The following is a 23,788-nucleotide window of genomic DNA, read 5'->3' as shown; positions in this document are numbered from 1 at the left end:
TTTTGTGTCACTTCCTGTTTCTCTCTTTCTCTTTTTTTTGGCTTGTTTTGCCTTGATTTCAATCTGTTTGCAGAAACTAAATTTCCACATGGTTCTCATGGCTTCTCGCGCTGTGTGAGCAGGTTGTGTGTGCGTTATATATATATATATATATATATATATATACACACACACACACACACACACACACACACACACACATATGAGGGGAAGAACAAAGTTGACAGTAAGCCTGGCTTTTTGTGATGACATCATACTCTCATTTCCCGGTCTGGCATTGCAGTAAGAGCTTCTTGTAACCTCTTTCTCCTTTTAGCTGAGTTGAAGAGATGATGGAAGTGATTGTAATTTCAACCACACACTTTGCAGGCAAGTTTGAAGTATGTAAATATTGCATAAATGTACAATAAATATGGTGAGTTGTACTGTATGTACTAGTTAAAGTGCAAGTCTCACATCTCGCTCACTGTGGCCTTCATTCTTGTGGAATACTCATTACACTTTGTGCATGTGTTCAACACTTGCCGCTTGTTCTGTAGATAATCAGCTAACAGGCTGTATTTGGCTCTAGCTTTCTACAATTTCGCGCTATAAGTGTTAATTATATTAAATGAATGTCTTCAGCCACATTACAGCCTCTCAGCTATTGGGATAAATCAACTACTTTTTAAGTTACTGTGTTGATGTTGCTTTTTTTAAGACTGAGGATAAATTTCAGTAAGGTGGTGTAGCTTTCTTCAACTCCTTAAATGACTTAAATATCAAAGGTGAAAGATGTGCTCAGTGTTAAAATGTTGATGCCTCTTGTGCTGAATCAACAGTGACTTAATTTATTTGCTACAAAAAGTTAATCCTCTGCTTTTTGCTGTTTGTACTTTTGTTTTCATATGTTCAATAAAGTCTAGGCTGTGTATAGAAACGAACGCTTTTCCTTTAGTTTAGGTTTTAGTAAGAGGCCGGGAAAGTTTAAGACAAACACCTTCACAATAACCGTGAGAAGAATGAAACTGAGGAAGGGATTTTGTCACAGGTCTAAATATAAATGTGATTTTTGTCCAGTGGAGGGCAGCAGAAGCAAACATCCACATGTCATCCAGGAACAGCTGGTGCATGTTTGCTCTGCGGCTGCTCACTTGTCCTGCTATCATGAGCTTTAGGAACATATTTCTATGTGTTACTGATAAGGGCCGGCACAATAATGACTGGATTTGTTCTGTAACAGCCTCATGGAGCTGCTTTGCTTAACTGTAAATGTAGTGGAAGGCTGTTATCGCTGAACAAACGGGACTGTAACCTGAGCCCTTCTCATATTCCCGGCAGCTGTACAAGCCCAGCTCGATGATGGCTGAAGTAAACAGGGTTGGAGTCAGGTATCACACTCCTGTTGGAACAAAGGAGAGGGTTTGTTAGGGGGAAGATAAAGGTTGGTTAACCTTTATTTGCTGTGGCAAATCGGTTGCATTTTAAAGTATGAATACATTTGATGAAAGGTGGATTTAAAAAGGAAAAAGCGTGGGAGGAGTCACTGTAACTGCCTTTACAGGAAATCATACTCGCATTCTTTACGTTAAAGCCCATACGCCCACTCACATCTTGAAGTCATTATCAGCATCTGGATTTTTTCCACCAGTGGGAGAAAAATGTTCTGTACTCATGAACATCCTCTAAAAGGAGTTAAAGTGTCGGTTCAAATAATTTAAAGGTAAATACAAGTAACTGGTAGACTGGGGGAAAATAAATACTACAATGGAAACAAATGAAAAGCTGTTAAATTTAGTAGAAGCTAAAAGAAGTCAGATTGAATCTCACGAATCTTAAATATAGTATCCGTGTAACCAGCACATGCAATTTTTCCTCAGTCAGTACAGCTTTAAAAATTCTTATGACAATTCCAGTCTGTGATTCTCCTTTTAAAGCCATTTAAGATATTTCCCAAGCGCTGTTAAACAGCAAGCATAGTTTTAACACAGCTTTTTCTAAATATCCTGGTTTTATTTTGGATACTTGCGTTATTGTAGAAACAAAACTACAACAAACAGCTGTGTGTTGTCATTTTCAACAGTCCCACACATCCATTCTTTCTTGGCGAATCTCTCAAGGTCCCCACAAATTTGCAGTGTGATTCTAGTCAGGGCTTTGTGCAAGCCAGTCAGTAATACTCCCATTGGTTTTCTGGAGGTACTTCTACAGGCGCGACATATTTTGTGGCTCTTTGTGTTGTTGGAATACAAACCCAGACCCAGATTTGTGCTGAGTGCTTGCATTTATTTCTTTTTTTCTTATTTTCACATGTCCTTCTTTCTTCATGTTTCCCACAGCATAATGCTCCCACCACTGTGTTTCACTGTGGGGACAGTGTTCTTTGGATCGTACACCTCTCCCTAAGAAGGATCTCTGTGGCCAAAGAGCTCTAGTTTCATCTCATCTGACCAAAGGACCTGTTTCCAAAGAGAACCAGACAGTATAGAACAGTATGCTAAGGATGACCTTTCTCCTGGTTGTCAATAACATACTTCAATCTGGCTTCAGTCAAGTGAAGATTTTCTTGATCTTGCAGTCAATTCTTGTGCAAGGTTTTAGTGACCGCCTTCTTTGAGAGGACAATTCATGACTTGGCTAAGTCATTCACTAATGTCTAGGCAGTTGTTCTTGAGACACATTTCACACTAGTTTTCTTTCCAGAGTCTTTGAAATGTTTCACCTCCTACTTATACCAGGCTCGTTCTATAACCATGTGTGACTCGCCTTGAATTTCTTAAAAATACTTCTCACTGCAGTTCTTACACTTGGAAATGCTTTGACTACTTTGTATAGCCATCTCCGACTGTGTTAGTGTTAGAGTCAAATTGTTAAATGTTGCCATTATTGTACTTACATTTGTAAGTCTTAGTTCAAACAAAGACATTCCTTTGTTTCTGACCCCCTCCCCACCTGTTGAATGATGAGGGGAGCTATAGTGTAACTGTAGGCACATCCTATGTGAGGGTTCTGCTTTCTTATTTAGTGAGGATGTTTTAGTTCCTGCCCTTTATGGCCTCACCTGTGTTTGTGTATGGTGAGACCGATAGAGGGGTTAAGCCATATACAGGGTGGGGGAGATTACCCTTTGGTGAGCAGGAGGTCACACAAACGCACCCCCAAACACAAACACTCACACTCACGTGCACATGCATACACATACACACACCTAGTGCCTGACACCATAGGGGAGTTCCCTTTCAGTCGATTCACTCGGTACAACACATAAGTATGGGATATCACGCCCTCGTGTGTCCTGGCTGAAGAAACCTTTAATCACGCCTTTAAGGCAGATGACGTGTGATGACACGCGCACGGCCCCGCCTGCACATATAGCCGCTGTCATCACAGTCATCCCACAGTTCTTACGCTCTTCACCTCGCTGAGAACACCTCTGCTGAGTTGGGCTAGCTAGCTGCTGCTAGTTAGCTCCGTTGTCTGCCGACTTGAACTTAGCTTAACTGCCCCTGTTGGTGTTAGCCTCCACCGCGCAGTTGGTGTGTAGGCTGCCCGCGGAGCGCTAATTTTGCGTTTTGCTTTGTGTTTTGGAATGGACTTTTGTGGAAAAAGTGCTGGGACGCTTGGCTGTCGCACGGCATGGAGCCGTCTGGAGCCCCGGCTTCGTCCGAGTCCGAAGACGAGGATTTTCCGGTCAATGTCCCCGCAATTAGCTGGGCTGACCACATGGAATATGTTGACGGGTTAGCCGATGACGAGCCGGAACCATGCAGGAGCGCTGAGGGGCTTCAGCCGGGGTTGAAGCCCGCCAGCGCTCCCCAGGACGATGATGACGTGCTGGACATCGGCCTGGACATCCATGGTTTGTCGGAGGATGAGCAGGAGAGCTCATTGTCGGCCCAATGTACCGCCGCTGCTGCGCCAGTCGGCCACGATGACACCTCTCTTTTCTCCCTGTTTCGCTTTGCTGCTGAGAAGCTGCAGGTGGACTGGCCCTCTCCTCCGCCAGCTCAGAAGCCGTAGCGGTTCACTGGCTTTTTCCTCCCACCGGAGCCCGCAGCGGCCAAAAACTGCCTTCCCATGTTCCCAGACTTTGTCTGCGAGCTAACAGCATCATGGGACAAACCTCTTTCTATCCGCGTCACTGTGCCCGGCTATGGACAGTACATGGAATTGGACGGCGCCGAGGGGGCTGGCTTAGCTAACCCACCCCCTATGGAGCCGTCTCTGGCTGCTTATCTGGCCCCGTCCCATAACCATGGTGTCGGCGGCCCCGCAACTCTGCCGTCCAAGCACTGCAGATTCTCTGCTTTGCAGCTGGAGAAGATTTATCGAGCTCAGGCCGGCACTGCTCACGCCATGAGCTCTGTCACCATGCTCCAGACGTACCAGGCAATGTGCCTGGCGGAGCTCGGATCGCTGGTTCCTGATGACAGCCCGCTGGCACCTCTTCTTAACGAGGTCAGAGTCGCCACAGATTACATCCTCCGTGCGTCCCGCTGTGCAGCGCTCTCCCTGGGCAGAGGGATGGCTTCGACAGTAGTGGCGCAGAGGCACCTGTGGCTGACCCTCTCTGACGTCCCGGATAGGGACAGGGCTGTATATCTGGACGCACCAGTGTCTGCGGCTGGGTTATTCGGACATTCACTTGAAGCCATTCAGGCTAGATTCGATCTGAGGAAGAAGCAGACGGAAGCTCTGCGTGACATCATCCCCAGACGTCAGCTGAAACCCAAGCCCGCAGCTAGCTCTCACAGGCCCGCCGTTCCTCTGCCGACTGGCAAGAGACCGGCGCCCACTGCTGAAGTGGGTGTGCCGCCAGCAAGAGCACATCCTCCGGCCCGAGCTCCACGCCAGTCGGCCTGGAGCAAAGGCCCACCCTCGGGTCCCCGGTGGGACCCGATGCCCAGGAGGAAGAAGCCTCAGCCCTCCTAGCTGTGGTTTCGAGTGGAGAGGGGGTCCAGCAGCAGGGAGACGCTGTTTTTACCCCTCTGTTGCCGCACAAGAGGTGCCGCTTAAGTTCTGTTCAGGTTGTCAGCCCCAGAAGGCGCTGCACTTTCCTAACACTGTCTCCCAAGCGCAAAACCCCTGCACACAAAATGCCTCAGGTAACTTCCTGTTCAGGTGTGTTAAATGTTCAGGTGACCACATCGAGTGTTCCCGCTGTTTTTCATTGCTGTGCCCCAGAAAAGGTGCCTCCAACAAAATGTATAAATGTACATGTTTCCATGTTAAAATCAATAAAGAGTGTTGTTTATTCTCAAACAATCACAAATGCTCAGCCTGCAGGCAGAATGTGCCAGGTCAGGCAGGTGATGCAGTTCCCTGCAGACACACTGGGGGGCGACGACACACTGGGGGGCGACAACGCCCCGCCGACGGTGCTGCAGGTCAGCCGGCTGGCTGCTGACTTCCCTCAGTGGCGCGCTTGCGCCCCCTCTCCATGGGTGCTGCGAACCGTTGCCATGGGTTACCGGTTGCAGTTCCGGGTCAATCCGCCTCGTTTCCAAAGAGTCGTAAACACGACTGTCAACACCGAGGCGGCCATGATACTCAGAGAGGAAATAAAGGCGCTATTGCAGAAAAGAGCAATACGAGTGGTCCCCGCTTCGGAGACAGACAAAGGTTGGTACAGCCGTTATTTTGTTGTTCCGAAAAAAGGGGGAGGGCTTTGTCCCATCCTCGACCTGCGAGTCTTGAACACGTATCTACGAACGTACAGGTTCAAGATGCTAACACTCAGACAGCTCTTGAATTCGGTCGGCTCGGGAGATTGGTTTGCAACAATCGATCTAACAGATGCTTATTTTCATGTGGCTATACACCCGAAACACAGGCAGTTTCTGAGGTTTGCATTCGAGGGCATAGCCTACGAATACCTAGTGCTGCCGTTCGGGCTGTCGCTTGCTCCTCGCACCTTTACGAAATGTGCCGAGGCAGCGCTAGCGCTCCTCAGAGAGAGAGGAATCCGCATCTTAGCCTACCTAGACGACTGGGCTCTCGTAGCTTGCTCCAGAGAGCAGGTAGAGACACAGCTGTCGCTGGTTCTGTCACACATTCAGACACTGGGGTTCTCTGTGAACTTTCAAAAGAGCTCGCTAATCCCGAGTCAGCAGATTACTTTTCTCGGTTTGGAAATATGCTCGCTTTCCAGCCGCGCGCGTTTGTCGGAGCACAGAGTGGCCGCGTTTCATCGCTGCCTCGCTCAGTTTCATTTGGGACGCAGACTGCGTTTCCAGACGATATTAAGCTTGTTGGGCATGATGGCATCTTTGATCGCCGTAGTGCCACTTGGACTGTTAAAAATGAGAGCGTTTCAACGCTGGACTCTCTCTCATCGTTTCTGTGCATCGCGTCACCTCCAGAGGAGGCTGCCGGTAACCGCGTCTTGCATGCTAGCTCTCAGTCCTTGGAGGGAGCCTGGGCTGCTCCTGTCTCGCTCTCTGCTGTTATGGTGCAGTGTTCATTTTCTGTCTCTAAGAGCCACCCATGTCCCGGGCCACCTGAACCTGGGGCCCGACCTTCTCTCCACGGGGGGTCCTCTGGTGAGAGAATGGAGGTTACACCCTTTAATAGTGGCTCAGATTTGGGACCTGTTTGGCAAGGCGCAAATGGATCGTTTTGCTTCAAGGGTAAATACTCACTGCCCCCTGTTCTTCTCCATAATCGACCACGATGCACCCTTAGGCTTGGACGCGCTAGCGCACCAATGGCCAGACGTGCTCCTGTATGCATTTCCCCCAGTGGAAATGATATCTCCAGTTCTAGAGAGAGTGCGTCGGCATTCCCCCTCTCTCTGATTTTAGTGGCCCCTTGGTGGCCCACAAGGTCGTGGTATGCAGAGATAATCAGCCTGCTAGCAGCGAGTCCTTGGCAGCTTCCTCTCCGCAGGGATCTCCTCTCTCAGGCGGGAGGAAAAGTGTTTGATCCGCGCCCAGATCTGTGGCGCCTTCATGCTTACCTGCTGAGAGGTTAAACTTGATTGCTAAGGGTTTGCCACCTAGTGTGATAGCGACAATTCAGAGCGCTAGGGCCTCATCTACTAGAGGCTTGTACGCTTACAAATGGCGAGCCTTCGAGCAATGGTGCCAGGACCGCCACACTCTCCCATTTCAGTGCTCTATTGTGGATGTTTTGACATTCCTGCAGGAGCTGCTAGATAAGGGCCTTTCATTTTCGACAATTAAGGTTTATTTGGCAGCTATATCTGCTTGTCATATTGGCTTTGACGGGGTGACACCAGGTGCACATCCCCTTGCCATACGTTTTCTGAAAGGAGTTCGCCGGCTGAGGCCCGTGCTTAAGTCCAGTGTCCCTGCTTGGGACTTGTCTTTGGTGCTGGAGGCCCTTTGTAGTCCCCCGTTTGAACTCATTGAGTCTGTGGATATGAAATTTCTTTCATATAAGACTGCATTACTTCTCGCTTTGGCTTCGGCAAAGTGAGTGGGTGACCTTCATGCGCTCTCTGTGCATCCCTCCTGCACACAGTTCTCTTCTGATGGCCGCAAGGTCGTATTGCGTCCAAATGCTGCCTATTTTCCCAAGATCATGCCTGCATCTTCTAGCTCAATGGAGTTTGAGTTGCTGAGCTTTTGCTCCCCTCCTTTTGCATCTGAGGAGCAGAGGAGGATGCATTCTCTTTGTCCAGTGCGTGTGCTACGCACCTACATTGAGCGCACTCAGAATGTGCAATTATGTGACCAGCTGTTTGTCTGCTTCGCTAATCCAAATAGAGGTAGAGCTCTGTCGAAACAGAGGCTGTCCCACTGGATTATAGAAGCTATCTCACTGGCATACGGCACCGGTGGTCTTGCTTTTCCCCACGGGGTGAGAGCTCATTCCACCAGGGGGATGGCAACCTCATGGGCTCTTTTTAAAGGGGTGCCTATAGCTGATATTTGTGCGGCAGCTAGTTGGGCATCACCGCACACTTTTGTGCGGTTTTATCGGTTGGACGTTACAGCCCCTTCGGTGGCTCATGCTGTCCTTTCTGCTGGGTCTACCACTCACTAAGGATGTGGTGGTCCGATTCCGGTTCGGTGGCTGCTCTGTGGGGCGTGTATATATGTCCCATACTTATGTGTTGTACCGAGTGAATCGACTGAAAGGGAACGAATAGTTATGTCTATAACTTTTGTTCCCTGAAGGAGAGGAACGAGGTGATTAAAGACGTGATTAAAGGTTTCTTCAGCCAGGACACGAGAGGGCGTGATATCCCATACTTATGTGTTGTACCTCGTTCCTCTCCTTCAGGGAACAGAAGTTATAGACATAACTATTCGTTTTACAATGGGTGTTTGTGGAAACTGTGTGTCACAGAAATAAAAGGCTGCAGTGGAAGCTGGTTCTTCGAAGTGGTCTGACACCAAGGGCAGAAGGGCTGCTCTGAGATCCTTCCCTTGCTAGCATGTGAAAACCGGTTGAGCTGCTCTGTCTTGCTTTGTTAACAGAAATAAGTCTAAACCAGCGGGGCCTGTGGAAGTCCAGGCCCCGCTCAAGTCTAAACTTGTTTTGGCATGATGCTTTCACAAATGACACTCAGACCCTTGAGGTTTTTATACCGTGTGTACATTGGAAAATAAAACCCATCGCTGGTTTGTGTTATGGTTTCTAGGGGGGTGGGGGAGCTAATAATATCGACTCAGATCATTTTGTTTTTTTAATGGAATAATTTTGTAGTTGTGTATTAACAGAAACAGTTTTCTTTAAAATGCACCTGTACACCTGTAAAATAATGTATTCAACAGTTAAGCTGCAAACTCACTTATTCCACAGTTGTGTTCCCAAGGTTTCTATGGGAAGGCTCTGAAACTGGTCTGATAAAACTCATCCAATTAAACAACACAAACATTTTTCTCATGACATACTTCAACTTTATTTATAAAGAAATTTGGTATACAGTCTTAAGCATTGGCTACAGAGAAAACACAGAGCGCAACAGAACACCAGTGATACCTACACAAGTTTGAATACGGAGCGAATTGGAGCCTGACTGAACTGCTCCTCATAATGCCTCAACTGTTTCTACTTTACTGCTGATTTCGTGAGAAGCTTTGCACTCCTCTAAACAATCTATGACATCCTGTTTTAGATTGCAAAACTGATGATCAACAGACTCGTCTTCCACTGTTTTTCAGCATGGACAAAACACATGTCTCCATCAGTGAGGAATTTTAATGTTCGTAAACATTTTAGCCTTTTAATACTTTCACAAAACTCAAAGTCAAACTTTAATCTCACAACCTAAATACAGTTTTGATCATCATTTGCCATTTAATCATGAAACATAAACTTTGTATGGCATGAATTCTGCTTGTGTAATGACAGCACAATAAACTCTCATTCATAAGGCATCAAAATTGAGAAACAAAACCCCATACATGTCAAAAATGTGATGATAGATGCGTGATAACATACAAAAGCAAATCATAAGCAAAATAGCTGATTAGTAAATATAAATCTTTGGCAATAGATGCTAGTCTTCACACTGCTGAAGAGTAATGGGTTGCAGTGATTTGGATGTATTCAGCAAAATCATAACAATAAATTGCCAATCACTGTTGATAATAATTTGATTAACTCTGTAAGACCCAACCCATCAAAAAATAACCAGAAAAAATTCAAATGTTTTTGGAACTGAGATGTTTAATAACCCTTATAACCAAATCCACATTTTCTGTGCTATATCATGTTGTTTATGAGATATTTTCTTTATCACATTTGATACATTGGGCGTTTTTGACAATTTTTTGTTAACAACAATGTTAAATTTAGACTCTTTTAAAAAAAGAGTTTTGTCCATAGCATTTTAAAATTATGGAAGGTATTGATTATGTTGATGAGAAAGAGGGCAAATATGATACAAATGCCATTATAGGGTTAACGTCAAAGATTTTTCAGTACAAATTTAAAAAGTTTCCAATAAAACGTCACCCTGAAAGCCAATAATGTTCCTGATATGATCACATAACCTGTTTCTGAGCATGGAGAGGCAATATAGAAAAGATGTTAAATCAGTATTTGCGAACGGTATTTACCACAACTGCCACATAAACAATTGTGAGGATCAGGCCAGCAATACCGAGTCCCAAAGCCACATGGTTCAGTGTCCTGGCTGTCCTGCTGCTCCGCTCCGCTGACATCCGATCGCCAACGTGGTTGGATTCCCGAGTCTGAAAGTGATAAGGAAGAAAAACAAAGCAATTTGGTTGTTGTTGCTGCTCTTGGTTGTTGGACCTCCACTATACAGGATGATACTTGTTTAGAGCTTAAAAACCCAGAAAGCATATACTCTGATCTTCTGAAAATGGAAACGTGTGGAAGATGTAATGTTTTCCAGCAGTTTGAACATCGAGACATTCTACAACCGTCAACATTCATAATGTAAAGAAAATGATTAAATTACATAATAAAAAGAATGAGAAGTAGCATAGCCACGCAAGCCAGGACATTTTACATTATCTCAGTAAGAATTCCAAACCAAGTTTTCCTGCTTGATTATCAGAATCAGAATACTTTATTAATCCCGACGGAAATTATAGGTTACAGCAGGCAGCACGCTAATGGCGCATGCACACTTACAAAGGAACCTTCTGACCAAACTTACACAAACAACACACTGGGAAGACATGTCAGAGAGGTAGGCTGATAGGAAAAAACAACAAAAATGCATGAGGTGAGAGGAGGAGAAAAAAAAACTCCACTCAGACTGAGCTCCTAGTGGGAGAACAGTTTGAAAAAAAAAAACCCACCCCAGCACAAAAAGCACATAACTATTAATACACCATAGAAACACAAGACAAGCAACAGGGGCAGGTAAAGGGTACAAGAGAGCCGGTGTAGACAGCACATCCGGTCCTGCTGCATGTCTGCGCTTGTCCAGTCGACCGCCATCTTCCCCGGGAGGGGACAAGCATCGAAGGCGTTTGGAAAGGGAGGGGGGATGAGTGTGTATCAGTGTATGTGTGTGTCCAGAGTTCAGCTGAGACAGTGTCCTTCGCCCTGCCAGGCTAAGTAAACAGTCTTCCAGCCAACCCAGGTGGCCAGGTTAATGACAATTCATTAACCTGTTAATGCTATAATCAGTAACAAAGATTTTATTTCCCATGTTATGATGGGTCAGAGCTTTTCACACAATATGAGACCGGGGGTTTTAACGTCATGGTTTTTCTCTGTGTATTGCTGTTCTGAGTTCTGGTTCAGGTTTTCATTTCCCTATTTGGAGTTTTTGGTTACATTTTGGCTTTAGTATCCTGGTAAGAAGTGGTTGTGTCCCTCTGTGTTCCCTAATTTGGATTTGTGTTAGTGCGTGTGCCCCTGCCTCTATCATCATGTTTACTGTGGGGATTTCTATTGCTGTGTGGCATTGCTTGCTTGGTTCCTGTTTTACTTTCACAGTCAATTGTCTCTTCTAACCGTCGTGATGTTTTCCCTTATCTCATTCCCCATTGGTTTCCTGTGAGTCCCACCTTCCTCTTCCTCCTTTCAAATTGCCCGTTGCTCCTCCTAATGTGCCTCAGATTTACCTTGCCTAAAGAAATTGTGTCTCATATGTACGTTTCTAGTTACATCCTTTGTTGGATTTTTGGGTTCTCCAGTTTAGTACAAACCCTTTTGTCAAGTATTGTTGGCGTCCTATGATTCTGCACTCTGCATTACTCTGTAGTGGACATGCATCAAGTTTTTTCTCATCAGCCATCTCATCTCATCCTGCATCCTGTTCCCTCTTAATGATGATGTAAACAAAGATTATTTTTCACTTTGGAAAATTTGAAAACGGAGTATTGAGGAACTGATGCATGCATTTTCAGAAACACAAAAGCTTAGCAGTAACTCTTCACAAACACAATCATGGCACAGAACACTCTAAATTACTGTACCAACTGTTATGTTGTTAGAGGTGTGGCAAGAATGTTTAACTTACGAAAAACAAGCTGACTGTTGAGACTGTGGAACAAATGGCCCATGACGGTGATTTGCACACACTGAGAAGGAACTCTATGTGATGATTACTACTTATGGGTAAACTGTAATTTGTGAGCAATTGCTGTTTAAGAGCCACACTGCAGAATATTTACTGAGGCAATATGAAGCACTCCCATCGTTTTATCTCTTAAATAGAAGTTTACCAAGAGTTTTAATCCAATATTTACTCCATTAAAAAAACAAAAAAACCTTTTAGGCCACATGAAAACTTAAACTGACATGTTGGGACAACATGTGGGAAACCACAGGACTTTTAATAAAATAGGAAACAACAGACCAGCTGTTGTTAGCATACTTTATTCAGTACTTAGACTGGACCACACCTATCCTCCATCTTTATTTTGAGCTCCCACTAAAAAATGCTGAGGAGACATCTGCTTAATGTTTGTCTAATCCATTAGTTAAAAAAGTACCTTGAAGCCTTGAAGACTAATAGGGGCCACAATATACAAAAACAACATCACATTGCATTCAGTGACTCTTACAACTAGCAATCGAGCACAACCTTATCAAGTGAGGTTGTACACAAGAAAGCAAAGGGCTGTTTTCCTACAAACATTTAAGAACCACAGAGTCATCTCTGCTGCCAATTAGGGGGGGGGAGTGCATGTTTAAGGCACTTCTGCTTTATTGTTTACATTTAGGGGATGTAAGAAGATTGATTTAAAAAAAATAATCACTGATCTAACAATTCCTACAAAAGCCAAGGAATAAAACATTAAAATATATTCTTATGGTGATATTACAGCTGAATTATTCATAGGAAGGAGCTTGGCTAACAGGATTAGACAGTCCATTCAACAGAACAGCAGGCCCAAGGGAAACAAACTAATCTTATAAAAACACAGCCCAAACTGGTTTGTAGAAAGAGCAGACTTATACAGACTAATGCACTAGTGTCCCAAAATCGAGAAAGTGCTCTTTGAAAGCACGGCTCTCCTTTCCTTCTGACTAGCTTGCCTTGTTGTAGGTTAGACGGTATAATCTGTGTGCCGTCTCAATGGAGGGTTATCAGTGTGTCTGCCCGTGCTGCTTCTTCGTCTTCTTTCTGCATGGGATTTGGTAACATTGCAGCAAGCACAGCTGAACGCAGCTGATAAAAAAAGTCTGCATAGTTTTGCCACAATGAAATGAAAGCAAAGTGACGGGCAAAGAGTAGTTTACCTAGCTTATTCAGTGAGTTAATATTGTTCAGATGTTCTTGTTCTGTCTCTGTCTTTTCAACCTACAGTTTACCAACAGTTTAGAGATTTCCTGGAACATGTACAACATTCTCAACACATCTTAACCACGCAAAATGTCACTCACCTCTGTGAGCCATCCAAACCCTATCTTGTGGTAAGGCTAACAGCAGGGGGGTTAAGTGGCATTTTGCTCTTTAACAGTTTTATGTAGTTGTGGTTGAAACTCAGAAGCATATTTCTATGTTAAACACGTACCAACACGTACATACTTGTGATGTATATGGAGTCATGGGAAAAAACGTTTTCACAGCCTTTTGGCCAAAGGTCAGACTGTTCAATACTCAAAGAAATTAAAAACTAATACAACAACAACAACAACAACAACAACAACAACAACAACAACAACAACAACAATAATAATAATAATAATAAAAAAATCAAGAGCCAATGACAGTACAATTAGAAGAAGCACAGCTTGTATGGAAGGGTTGCCAAAAAGAGTCTTTCCTCTCTAAAAATAAGATAGCAACAAAGCTTAGGTTTGGAATTTTCACAAGACTCCTGGAAAAATGTCTTTTGGATGGACAAGCACAAAGTAGAGATGGTTGTTATGGTCATAATGCACAGTGCCATGTTTGGGGAAAACCAAACGTGGCATATCAACACAAACAGCTCATACCAACTGTCAAGCACAGAGGTGTGGAGTGATGATTTGGGCTTGTTTTGCAGCCATAGCATTTGGGCATAGCTCTAAAGTGAAGCTCTAATTTGCTGCTGTGATCTCAAGCACAGCAAGTGAGTCATACTGAAGTGAGTAGGCAAAAGATGTGCAAGACTTAAAGTCTATACTAAACGTGGTTCTACAAGCTATTGAAATCTGGGGTGTACTGCACAGAGTCATGATTTTTTTTTTTAAATTTCAAAAGTGTACTACACTGAATCTCTTTAATCCTTGTTTTCTTTTTTAAAGGTAACCAGGGCTGCTGCTCCTGCTGTTTATGTGCACTAAGAAGGCATCCTCTCGAGATCACAGCCTGTCTAGGTCTTTAAAACCCTTATCTGGGATGTATTATAATGTGCAGAATTTCTGCAATGAGATCTACGAGGAGACACAAGCCTGTGCCCAATGTTTTGCCATCTCAATGGGTAAGACACAGACACACAAACACGTGGCAAGCCAGGAACTAAAGTCATTTACAGCTCGGATGTTACTGAATAGTTGCTGTGCAAGAAGATTTCACAATCCATAAAATGAAAGTATCTAATCGGCAGTCATAAAAGCTGGTTGATTTTTTCCTAAATGCTAAGGAAAAGTACTACAGTGTTAAATGAGATACACTTGCTAAGCTTTTGAGGTGAAATGTAGATATTGCTGTCACAAAACTCAAAGCAATGTACCATCTAACAAGAACTGACAAGGGATGCAGATTATCTAACGAGTTCCTGCATGTTCCACTTCATGCTACAACTGATATGGCTTTATCTTTAAAATATTTAAACCAAACTATGAACATAAAACTGCTGGTAAACTTGACTTCTTTTGAAGCTGGGTGAAACACTTTGTAAAAGTTCAGAAAAGTGCTGTACAAACCCCAGAGGTGGGAGCTAAAGTACAAATAATTTTTTAATTAAGTAGAATTTTCAGGCATCTGTACTTTACTTTCACATTTACTTTTCTCACAACTTTTTACTTTTACTTTCACATTTAGCTGAAAGGACTTTGTAGTCCTTACATTTTGAAAAAGGCATGTTACGGCAAGTTTAACTCATTCCAGATATCAAACAGTCTAGAGCCTTAATTGAGGGAACAATAAAAACAACACACACAAAAGCCAGTCCTATTGGAGTATTTACTACAGCTTCTCCCTGTGACACCTGGACTATTTTCACTTGTAATATCTTGTTTACACTGTACATAGTAATGTTCAACTTTGGAATATTTACATTAAAATTTATTATATAGGGTTTAGATTTTCTATATTTCACATTTATTTTGAATTGAGCAACAAAACAATTCCCCCTTCTAATAAATAAGGTATTGTAATTCTAATCAGTCATGCTTACTGACACTAAGGGATGAAAGAGGCAAAAATATGTAATTAATGCATTGTGTATAACAGTATAGTCAGGGCTTAAACTGGGCTGAAATGAGCTGGAACAGCATTTTTGGTGCAGATGTCCATAGGCTGTTGTTGCAGTAATAGAGCATTTGGCTAGCTCCATAGGAGAGGAGCGACCGTAAATCTTTTTAAATCTGAAATTAACAACATTTCTAACAGCTCGACAAATATCAAACATACAAACTGTCTCACAGCTAAAGGACTGCTAGCTAAAGGTCCAGCTGCTGTATTAGCTAAACTTAACTTAGCTAATTAGCTGTAAGCTACGTTCACTCAGTGATAGAGAAAGATGTAAGAAAGACAGGAGAAGAGACCAAAAGAGAGGCTAGATTTAAATGTAAGGACTACTCAGTGGATTTAATCAAATCCAGCTCAGTGGAAATTTAAAGCCTATTAACCAACTGGTTAACAAAACAAAATGAAAACCAAAATCTACTGTAGCTCACATCAGACATTACTGTGACTTATATCTAAGTGATTCTGTTTCCCACACTACGCCGCCACAGTATAACTTGGGTTTTTTCATTATCTGCCAAATCACAAACTGTCAAGGCTAGTGCTGTCTGCGGGCAGGATGTGGACCTAAATGTACTCAAAAACAGGAAGCTAACAGTTGCGTTATTTGCTAGAACACTCTTTGTAAGAAGTAAACTTTACAAAAACAAAACAAGAACCTCAAACATGAACTAACTAGATTCAGGAAACTAAAACTAGGAAGCATAGACTAGGAGAGTGGAACTGGGAACCAGAACTTCACCAGAACACAGAGGGATGAGACACAACACGGAGAAGGTGTGGATGACGTTAAAGATGCGACACAGACAGAGAGAATCGCAAGGCTTAAATACACAGACTGACAACGAGAGGATAGGGAACAGGTGATAACACATCAGGAATAAATCAGAGCTAACAAGACACAGGAAGCAACGCAGACCAAACGCAAGACACGAAAACTTAACACAAAGACATCAGACACAGCAACAGGGAGGGAACACAGATGTGGGACCAGGACAGGCACAGAGACACAGAACAGGAGCTAAAAATACAAAACAGAAACCAAACCCTAAGAACAAGAAAATCTTAAGAATTAATCTAAAACATAAGATAACAGTATTCAAAACCACTGAGTCAACTCAGGACCACGACAAAATCTCAAATTGAACTTTTAAAAACCCAGTTGTTTTTTTCTTCATTACATTTGCAATTTAACTTGAAATAAAGATTGTATTTACCTGCATTATCATAATTATTTTATTATTATAACTAAGTGGCAGGTGAAGGTTCAGATAACACTGCACAAAAATAGGTGCTACACAAATACCTGTGCGTCTACTTAAGTGACAATTGTATGTGCTTTTCGCACTGCTCTGTTGCCCTGCTTTTAGATTTGTTAGCGATTACTTTAAATAAATAAACTTTTTACAGTCAAATATGCCAAAAGTTTTAGACATCAGAAAGGAAAGGGTTAAAACCGGATTCAGTACACTCAGTGATGAATTCTTACCTCACTGCACAGCTCTAATCAATGTCTTGCTAACCACTTATCATGGTGAAAACAAAATAATCTCTCATTAGATCTTTTTCACATCTTTCTACAGTTCTCCTGTCATCAACTGTTATTTCATTTAACCGAGTGAACGTAGAAAAGACGCCATTCACATCTGTCAAATAACATTTTCAAGTAAGTTTAATGTAATGTTCAGATAGACAAGTGGTTATTTCTCTTTAGAAAAAAAATATAATGTAAAAAAACAAAACAACCAAACAAAAAAAACAGCTTCTTGTTGCTATCAGGTAGTTGGTCACACTGATCTGAGTAAAGTCCTGTTGGAACAAATATTTACTTTGGCTTTATCGGTTTTGGTGACTACAGACAGTTTTACATGAAGATCCTTTTACAGAATCAAATCTAATTTTCTTTAGTGTTGATCAAACATTTTACACTTTAATATTTAAATTTAGCTCAATCAGATGCTACAGAGTACCTGACATTTTTTTTTTTTTTTCTTTTTCCCATGTCTATTTAAGTGTTATTTATGACACCATGTTTGCACTGAAGCACCGCAGCAATTTCCTAATGTTGTAAACCTGCTCAACATTTGGCAATAAACCCCTTTCTGATTCTGATTCTGATTCTGATTCTGATTACAGCCAATGACCAGTGTTTGCCTTTATGTTGCTCTCTGTAGCTCCGTGGTTAAACACAAAACTGTCTCCACTTTGATTTCAATACATAACATGACAGTTCAGTAACAAGAAATGCCATGTTAGACCAAAAATAAATTTGTATCACATTTTAATGTGACACAAACTAAAATGTATGCCACATTTTAAGGTCAGCAAGAGGAAATAACCTTAAATTCCAGTTAAAATACATCACCCCTCTGCAGAAGAATTAGCTCATCTGAATGTTCACTCATTGTAAATAAGGGCTTCTGAAGAAAATGCTGGCATTTGGGGAAACAAAGAGCTGTTTGGTGATGCCTTCACAAAAGCAGGGAATGCCCTTGAGCTGAGGTAACTGACTGCTCGAGCCTGATTGCGACAAAAGTGGGGATTTTTGGAAAGCCCGGGGGCATGTAGTGCTACTGAAAGCTCCACAGTGCTTTTGTCATAAAGCAATTAATTCAGAAAAGCTCACAGAAAAGGAAGAAAAACCCGGAACTTTTCCATTAGAAAGAATGGAAACACAACGAATCACCCGTTACCTCAAATTGTTCATAACAACAAGCCACAAGCTGTTAAGCCCCCGTTGCAACTGGCGTTGTTGCTTTCACAAACAGCAGCGTGCACCAAAACCTTTGGTATTTATTCCGCTGGTTGTGCACCTCTCAGTGTCTGTCACCTCACATATGTGGTGTGGCAGGTGGTGCCAGGTTGAAGACATAAGTGTACCATGTCTTCAGTGGAAAAATAACAAATGCAGCAATATATGACACACTATGTGAGTTACGGCCGGCAATGATCATCAATGTTCAAAAATTTTGGTCTGTTAGAAGTCAGTTAGAATGCTGCTGTAAATGCCATAAAATTGGTTTTACTGCTGTTTCAATGATTTGTCAGTACTGAAGCTAAGAGATTCACAGATTACACAGAGGCAGATTAAAAACAAAAATAAATCAGTGGGCATTCTCCATATTGCCAAAATGATGAGATCCTCATGACCGCGTGATCACCAACAATCTGAAATTCCTCAGCTTGACAAAAGAGCCAGTGTCTATGAGAAGAACTGCATTATTATGTCTAATGTAGACCAAAATGACCAGCCCCAACACAGAGATACTGTTTCTACAAGACAACACCAGACAAAGTGTTAGACCCAGCGGCTGTGATATAGTAATGGAAAGAGGTGGGGCTGCTATAATGCCAACTTTGTGTAGGCACAGACAAAACAAGGGCCAGGATGCGTGAACCTGCAGGAGAGACGAGGAAGACAGAGAGGGAGACATCGAGGAGTTCATGTTCTTCCAGCACGAACTGAAAGTGTGTCTATGCATGATTCGGGAGAGCAACAAATCATCAACCTTACATAAGTGCCCTTTATGAATGTGAGAGTGAATGAATAGTGGTATTGTAAAGCGCTTTGAGGGGTCCCGAAAAGCGCTATAGAAATGCAACCCATTATTATTATTATTAAATGCTAAAAGAATTACCTAAATAAGCCTTGAGTGATTAATTTTAAATCTTCTGCCTTAAAGCATAAACTTAGTGAATAGAGTTTGTTGATCTTATCGTGCCTTTGTCGTATCACAGCATTTGATGTTAATTTTTTTCATATGTAATCCGCACTGGTCAATATAGATGCCTTTTTAAAAATTGTATTTATTTATTTTTAAGCAATAATCCTACAATGTTATGTAATGGTAAAAAAAAAAAGTTTTAGTTTTATTCTAATTAGGTTCACAACAGCAACTGTGGGAAACTATTGACAACCACAATGTAAATACTGAAAGATACATGTGTAACATTTTAAAAATAACAGCTCGGAAGCATCTGCTGCTTTGGAAGGTATGTGTCGTGAGTTATAATTAGCACAGCATGACATGTGTGGTCTCAACCATAACTTTAACAAAACCTAGCACAGGAAATTTAGAAAAGCTTAAAAGCTTAATGACTCTGTTTTTTCATCTGTCATTTTCTTTGTCTCAAGAAAGGCTAAAAAAAACAAACAGAAAATGCAGGTCAATATGCACGCTTTGTGTTTCTGTAGGCTTCTGAATACTGATGAAAAAATAAACATAATATAAAACATTGTGCACAGTCACATAGAAGTGCATTGCAAGTCACTATGGCAAAAACATTTACATTAAAGCTTCAGAAGTCATCTTTATTTAAAAGTGATACTCCCCAGGAGTCTCTGCGAATGCAGTAAAATGTAAGGTTATTTTTGGCCTTTAACTACAAACATGGAGGAAGCAAGGGTGTCTTTTCCATCCTGTAAGAATCAACTACCACAACTTCCAGAGACAACGTGCATGCAGTAGCACTCTAATGAGACCGTGTAAAAAAAAAAGGCATTAAAGAGGGCTGTTCTGCTCATTTTCACCTCCATATTTGTATTCCTGGACTAATTGCTGTAACTTTGAACAGTTACTAAAACTAAGATTTGTTCTAGTACAGCTATAAAGCAATGGCTTTAAGCACATCCTGCTTTATAGCCCTTCTTGACACTAATAATGACCATATTTTACAAAATAATCATCATATTGTTTTCAATACCACTTAAAACCAGAGACCGGGACCATAAACTCATCAGAAAAGGCTTTACTGAGACCATGGATAAAGGGAGCCGTAGACTGTTTTCCCCATATATTCCTGTATAACAATATTTGTTACCACAAACATAAGAATTGCCCCCTGCTGGCTGGTATAAAGAATGCAACTTCCACATTGGATTCACTTTGAGACCCCTTTTATTTGCAGCCTACGGAAATTCTTTTTCTGTCCCTTTAAAGCCCCTAAGTAAAGACCTACTTTCTTTTAATTGCTCTTAATTGCAAATGACAATTTTTCAAATCTACAGTTATGTCTTGGAGCCAGAATCTCGACTCTACCAGAATACAAAGAGCCCAACGTCAGCAGCAACAACGATTACAGCAGGACGTGCCTGTAAATATTGCATTCACTTATTGTGGTGGATTTAGTCCCTGAATAACTGGGATGGTTGTTGCTGATGATCTCTTTTACAGGACAACGCCTCTTTGCTGCTCACTGTGTGCCTCAGAGAGGAAATGATGTGGGTCTATATTCAATTACACCGGTAATTACAGCTGCCTTCTTTCAAATGCAAGTGAAACCCTTGCACTGCAGAGCGTTTCACCACCAGCGTGTTCTTACTGCTGAGTTTTCCCACAATGGTTATCTACTCCACTCTCTCTCTGTCTCTGTGAAAGTCACACCTGCTGACTCGAAAAGACAGCCAGCTGTTTTATGATGGCCACACCCAATGCAGCCACTACTTACTCTTCTCCCTGCCCTCTGCAAAGACATTCAGGTCAATCAAGTCCAAAATCAACCATTTAAAAAGCCATTCGTTACAGATGGAAGTAAAAAGCAATACCCATCCTCCCCTCCTCAAGACTGTGGGTACAATATTTTTTGTTTTGTTTTTAGACATCTCGCTCTCATCTCTCATGCCACATTGGATTTGGCATGTTTGTTATGTATATACTACTTCACTGTGTTTTACTCTATCTTTACTTATTCTCCTAGTCTTTTTGATTTCCATGTGAATTCTTGTCACACAGTTATTGCACATCTTTGCATCTTTCACTTCTCCTTTTCTCTGCACACATTTTTACACCTTCTGGTAACCTAAGCATGTTCTCTAATCTGGTTCCCACGCAGTAACATGTGGGTGTTAGATGTTATTCTGAACAGCATGGTTTACTTTAATACCTCAATGAACTTTATACTGAATGTTTTAAAACTATGGAGGGCTAAATGTGCTAAAATAAAATAACAAAACTGCGTAAATAATAAATGAATACATTAAATTTATCATTAATTAATTAACATTTCAATTTGTTTAATTAAACATATCTTTAAATATTCCACTTTTTAATCAGTTACTTCATGGGTCCTGTCCTGGAGTGCACCATAAAATTATTTTAAAATGTAAATTCTTGCTGTGGCTTTTCAACAGACCCCAACATCTAACAGCAAGTCAACACAGATTATCCAAGGTACTGAGTTGATGCAGTGTTACAGTCAACTGAATTGGTGCTTGATGTAGCCAGGTCTCCCAAAATACATTATAAATGAAACCACAAGCATCAGTGGTGGAAGAAAGCCACCAGAACTATTAGTAATCTTTGAGTTTATTATTTTGATTATTAGTAGAATTATTATTTATTCCCAAATTTAATTACTTAATGACAAATTTAATTTATTATTTCATTTCATTTTAGAACTCTTGGAATTCTTTAGGTATCATCTCATCTCCTTAAACAAACAGCTTTATGATGTGTATTTATTGCAGTGCAACAGTCCATGAAGAATGAAAAACTTTCTTTTTTGAGACTCACCAAGATGGAGAAGATAAGGGCAGCAATTCCAAGTGGCAGGCAACAGCACAACATGGTGAAGATGGAGTAGCCCAAGTAGTCATTGATGGGGTTAGCTAGAGGACCCTGAGCCACATACACTGTGGGCTGGACCACGACAGTACCCTGCTGAGGTGCAGGGTACTGTCCACCCATGGGATGAGCTGGCTGTCCATATCCTGCCCCTGCAGGCTGTCCATATCCTGCCCCTGCAGGCTGTCCATATCCTGCCCCTGCAGGCTGTCCATATCCTACTCCTGCAGGCTGCCCATATCCTACTCCTGCAGGCTGCCCGGGATAACCCTGCAGGAGACAGAAGTGAAATAAGACCAACTCATTTCCACTGCAAACGAAACAGGTGGTTGAAGTGGAAAACGGGTTGGATAAGTGATTTATGGAAAAACGAGACTGTTGTTGATAGAGGTTAAATAAATATAGAAGGAGTACATCTTACCTCGTCTTTAGATCTCTCTCTCTCTCTCTCTCTCCATATTATATATATATATATATATATATATATATATATATATATATATATATATATATATATATATATGCAGCTAACCAACTCAGCAGGATGAATATCATAATAACACAACCGAACGAACCGATGGGAAAAGTCATGATTACATGATAACATTGTTTAGCAGTCTATAGGTAAATAGAGAAAATATAACTAACGTTTTTATTGGATTAAATACCTCTCTCTCTCTCTTTTTTTAGATTGTCTTAAAAAATGTGTCTTTAAATGTGCTGGTTACCTGCAGTGGATATCCAGGGCCAGGGTTACTGTCGTCCTGGTAGGGTGGAGGGGGCGCTTGGCCCATGGAGGACTTCTCACTGGACCATCCCGCTGGTGGAGGGCATGGGTGTTTCCCCGAATCCATAATGCAACTTCTAGGTTTTCACACAAAAAAGAAAGTCAGCCTTGTTTTTTTTGGCGCCGGGTTCGCGTATAGCTTACTTCTCTAAAATATTTAATATTTTTTTTCTTTTTTTTTTCTTACCAAGCCCTTTTGAATTTTCCAGCTGAACACGGTCCGCTACACGTCGTAGTCCTATTCCAAACGTTTGACAGTCAGCGTAGCCCCTCGTCGAGCATTGCATATCACACTTCCGCTTTCAAATTAAAAGAGCTGCGGAGCATATCCGCGGTTTTATTTTATCTTGTACCTGCTCATGCCGCGGTATTTTTGGTCTTGATCAATATTGGTCATAATGAGAAAACTGAAAATACAAAAGTAAAACAAACAAACAAACAAACAAACAAAAACAGCTGGGTCTGTACTCGATTTCATAAGTTGAATTTGATTATGGTTTTCAAAATTAAATGCCTTATAGTTAACATATAAATGTAATTTACACGCACCTAGGAAAAATGCATAGGACAATGTGCTTCAAAAGGTCCCCCTGCGATGCTCAGGTCCTGCTGTAATGTAATTTTAGTCCGTCGTTAGGTGGTTGCCAGGCAAAGTGGGTGCGTCATGACATGTCATGGTAGGGATTATGGTTGGAGTTAAAGTGACGTGATGCTTTAAGATAAGTCTTGGGTTCATACATGTTTAAAATTTGTAATTTTTAGTCCGTTAGTTGGTGGTTGTTAGGAAACGAGATGATGCCTGCCTTTCTATGTAGGCTCTGGAAACAGGTGAAGAGACAATATAGAATGAAAACAAGCTTATTTTTACCCTCAGCCTCCACAGACACATGTACAATTTAACCAAACCAATCTTATGATTATATGGGTCACACGAAACACATATCAACAATAAAACCCGGAAAATACCTATCTATAGCCACAAAAACACGTATAATTTCCACATCCAAAATGGTGTCTCCGTCTTGTTTCTTTACGGTGTTCAACGCAGTACGCTTTTATTTTGTGAATGCAAATACGCTTAATTTCCGGTCTCAATAGCTGGCTGGACATGTGTAAATCAGGACCTATAGAGCCTATAGTATGGGTCGTCTCGGTGGG

At 41.8% G+C, this 23,788-nt stretch overlaps 1 protein-coding gene and 1 pseudogene across 1 annotated transcript; one reads left to right on the top strand and one right to left on the bottom strand.

Moving 5' to 3' along the window:
- The first annotated feature begins 5,050 nt into the window (after positions 1–5,050).
- Positions 5,051–9,292, top strand: LOC120722339 (annotated as a pseudogene).
- Positions 8,833–23,428, bottom strand: LOC120722341 (proline-rich transmembrane protein 1-like). Its single transcript, XM_040013320.1, has 5 exons — positions 23,180–23,428; positions 22,818–23,037; positions 22,572–22,707; positions 21,793–22,113; positions 8,833–10,148 (listed from the first exon to the last, which is right to left on the bottom strand). Exons 3-5 carry the CDS (start codon positions 22,695–22,697, stop codon positions 9,990–9,992), a joined length of 606 nt encoding a protein of 201 aa, XP_039869254.1. The 5' UTR covers positions 22,698–22,707; positions 22,818–23,037; positions 23,180–23,428; the 3' UTR covers positions 8,833–9,989.
- Between the last annotated feature and the right edge of the window lie 360 nt (positions 23,429–23,788).

Source organism: Simochromis diagramma, unplaced genomic scaffold, assembly GCF_900408965.1.
Source record: "Simochromis diagramma unplaced genomic scaffold, fSimDia1.1 OVJJ01000618.1, whole genome shotgun sequence".
Taxonomy (NCBI): domain Eukaryota; kingdom Metazoa; phylum Chordata; class Actinopteri; order Cichliformes; family Cichlidae; genus Simochromis; species Simochromis diagramma.
This window is presented reverse-complemented; position numbering and strand designations above follow the sequence as displayed.

Bases quoted from the DNA above. Each gene is read 5' to 3' on its own strand.
- LOC120722341 (XM_040013320.1), bottom strand. From the start codon at position 22,697: ATGGATTCGGGGAAACACCCATGCCCTCCACCAGCGGGATGGTCCAGT. The intron at 22,114-22,571 runs GTAACCAGCACA...TGTCTCCTGCAG, and splicing joins GCCCTGGATATCCACTGCAG to GGTTATCCCGGGCAGCCTGC. The intron at 10,149-21,792 runs GTGAGTCTCAAA...TATCACTTTCAG, and splicing joins CCCTTATCTTCTCCATCTTG to ACTCGGGAATCCAACCACGT.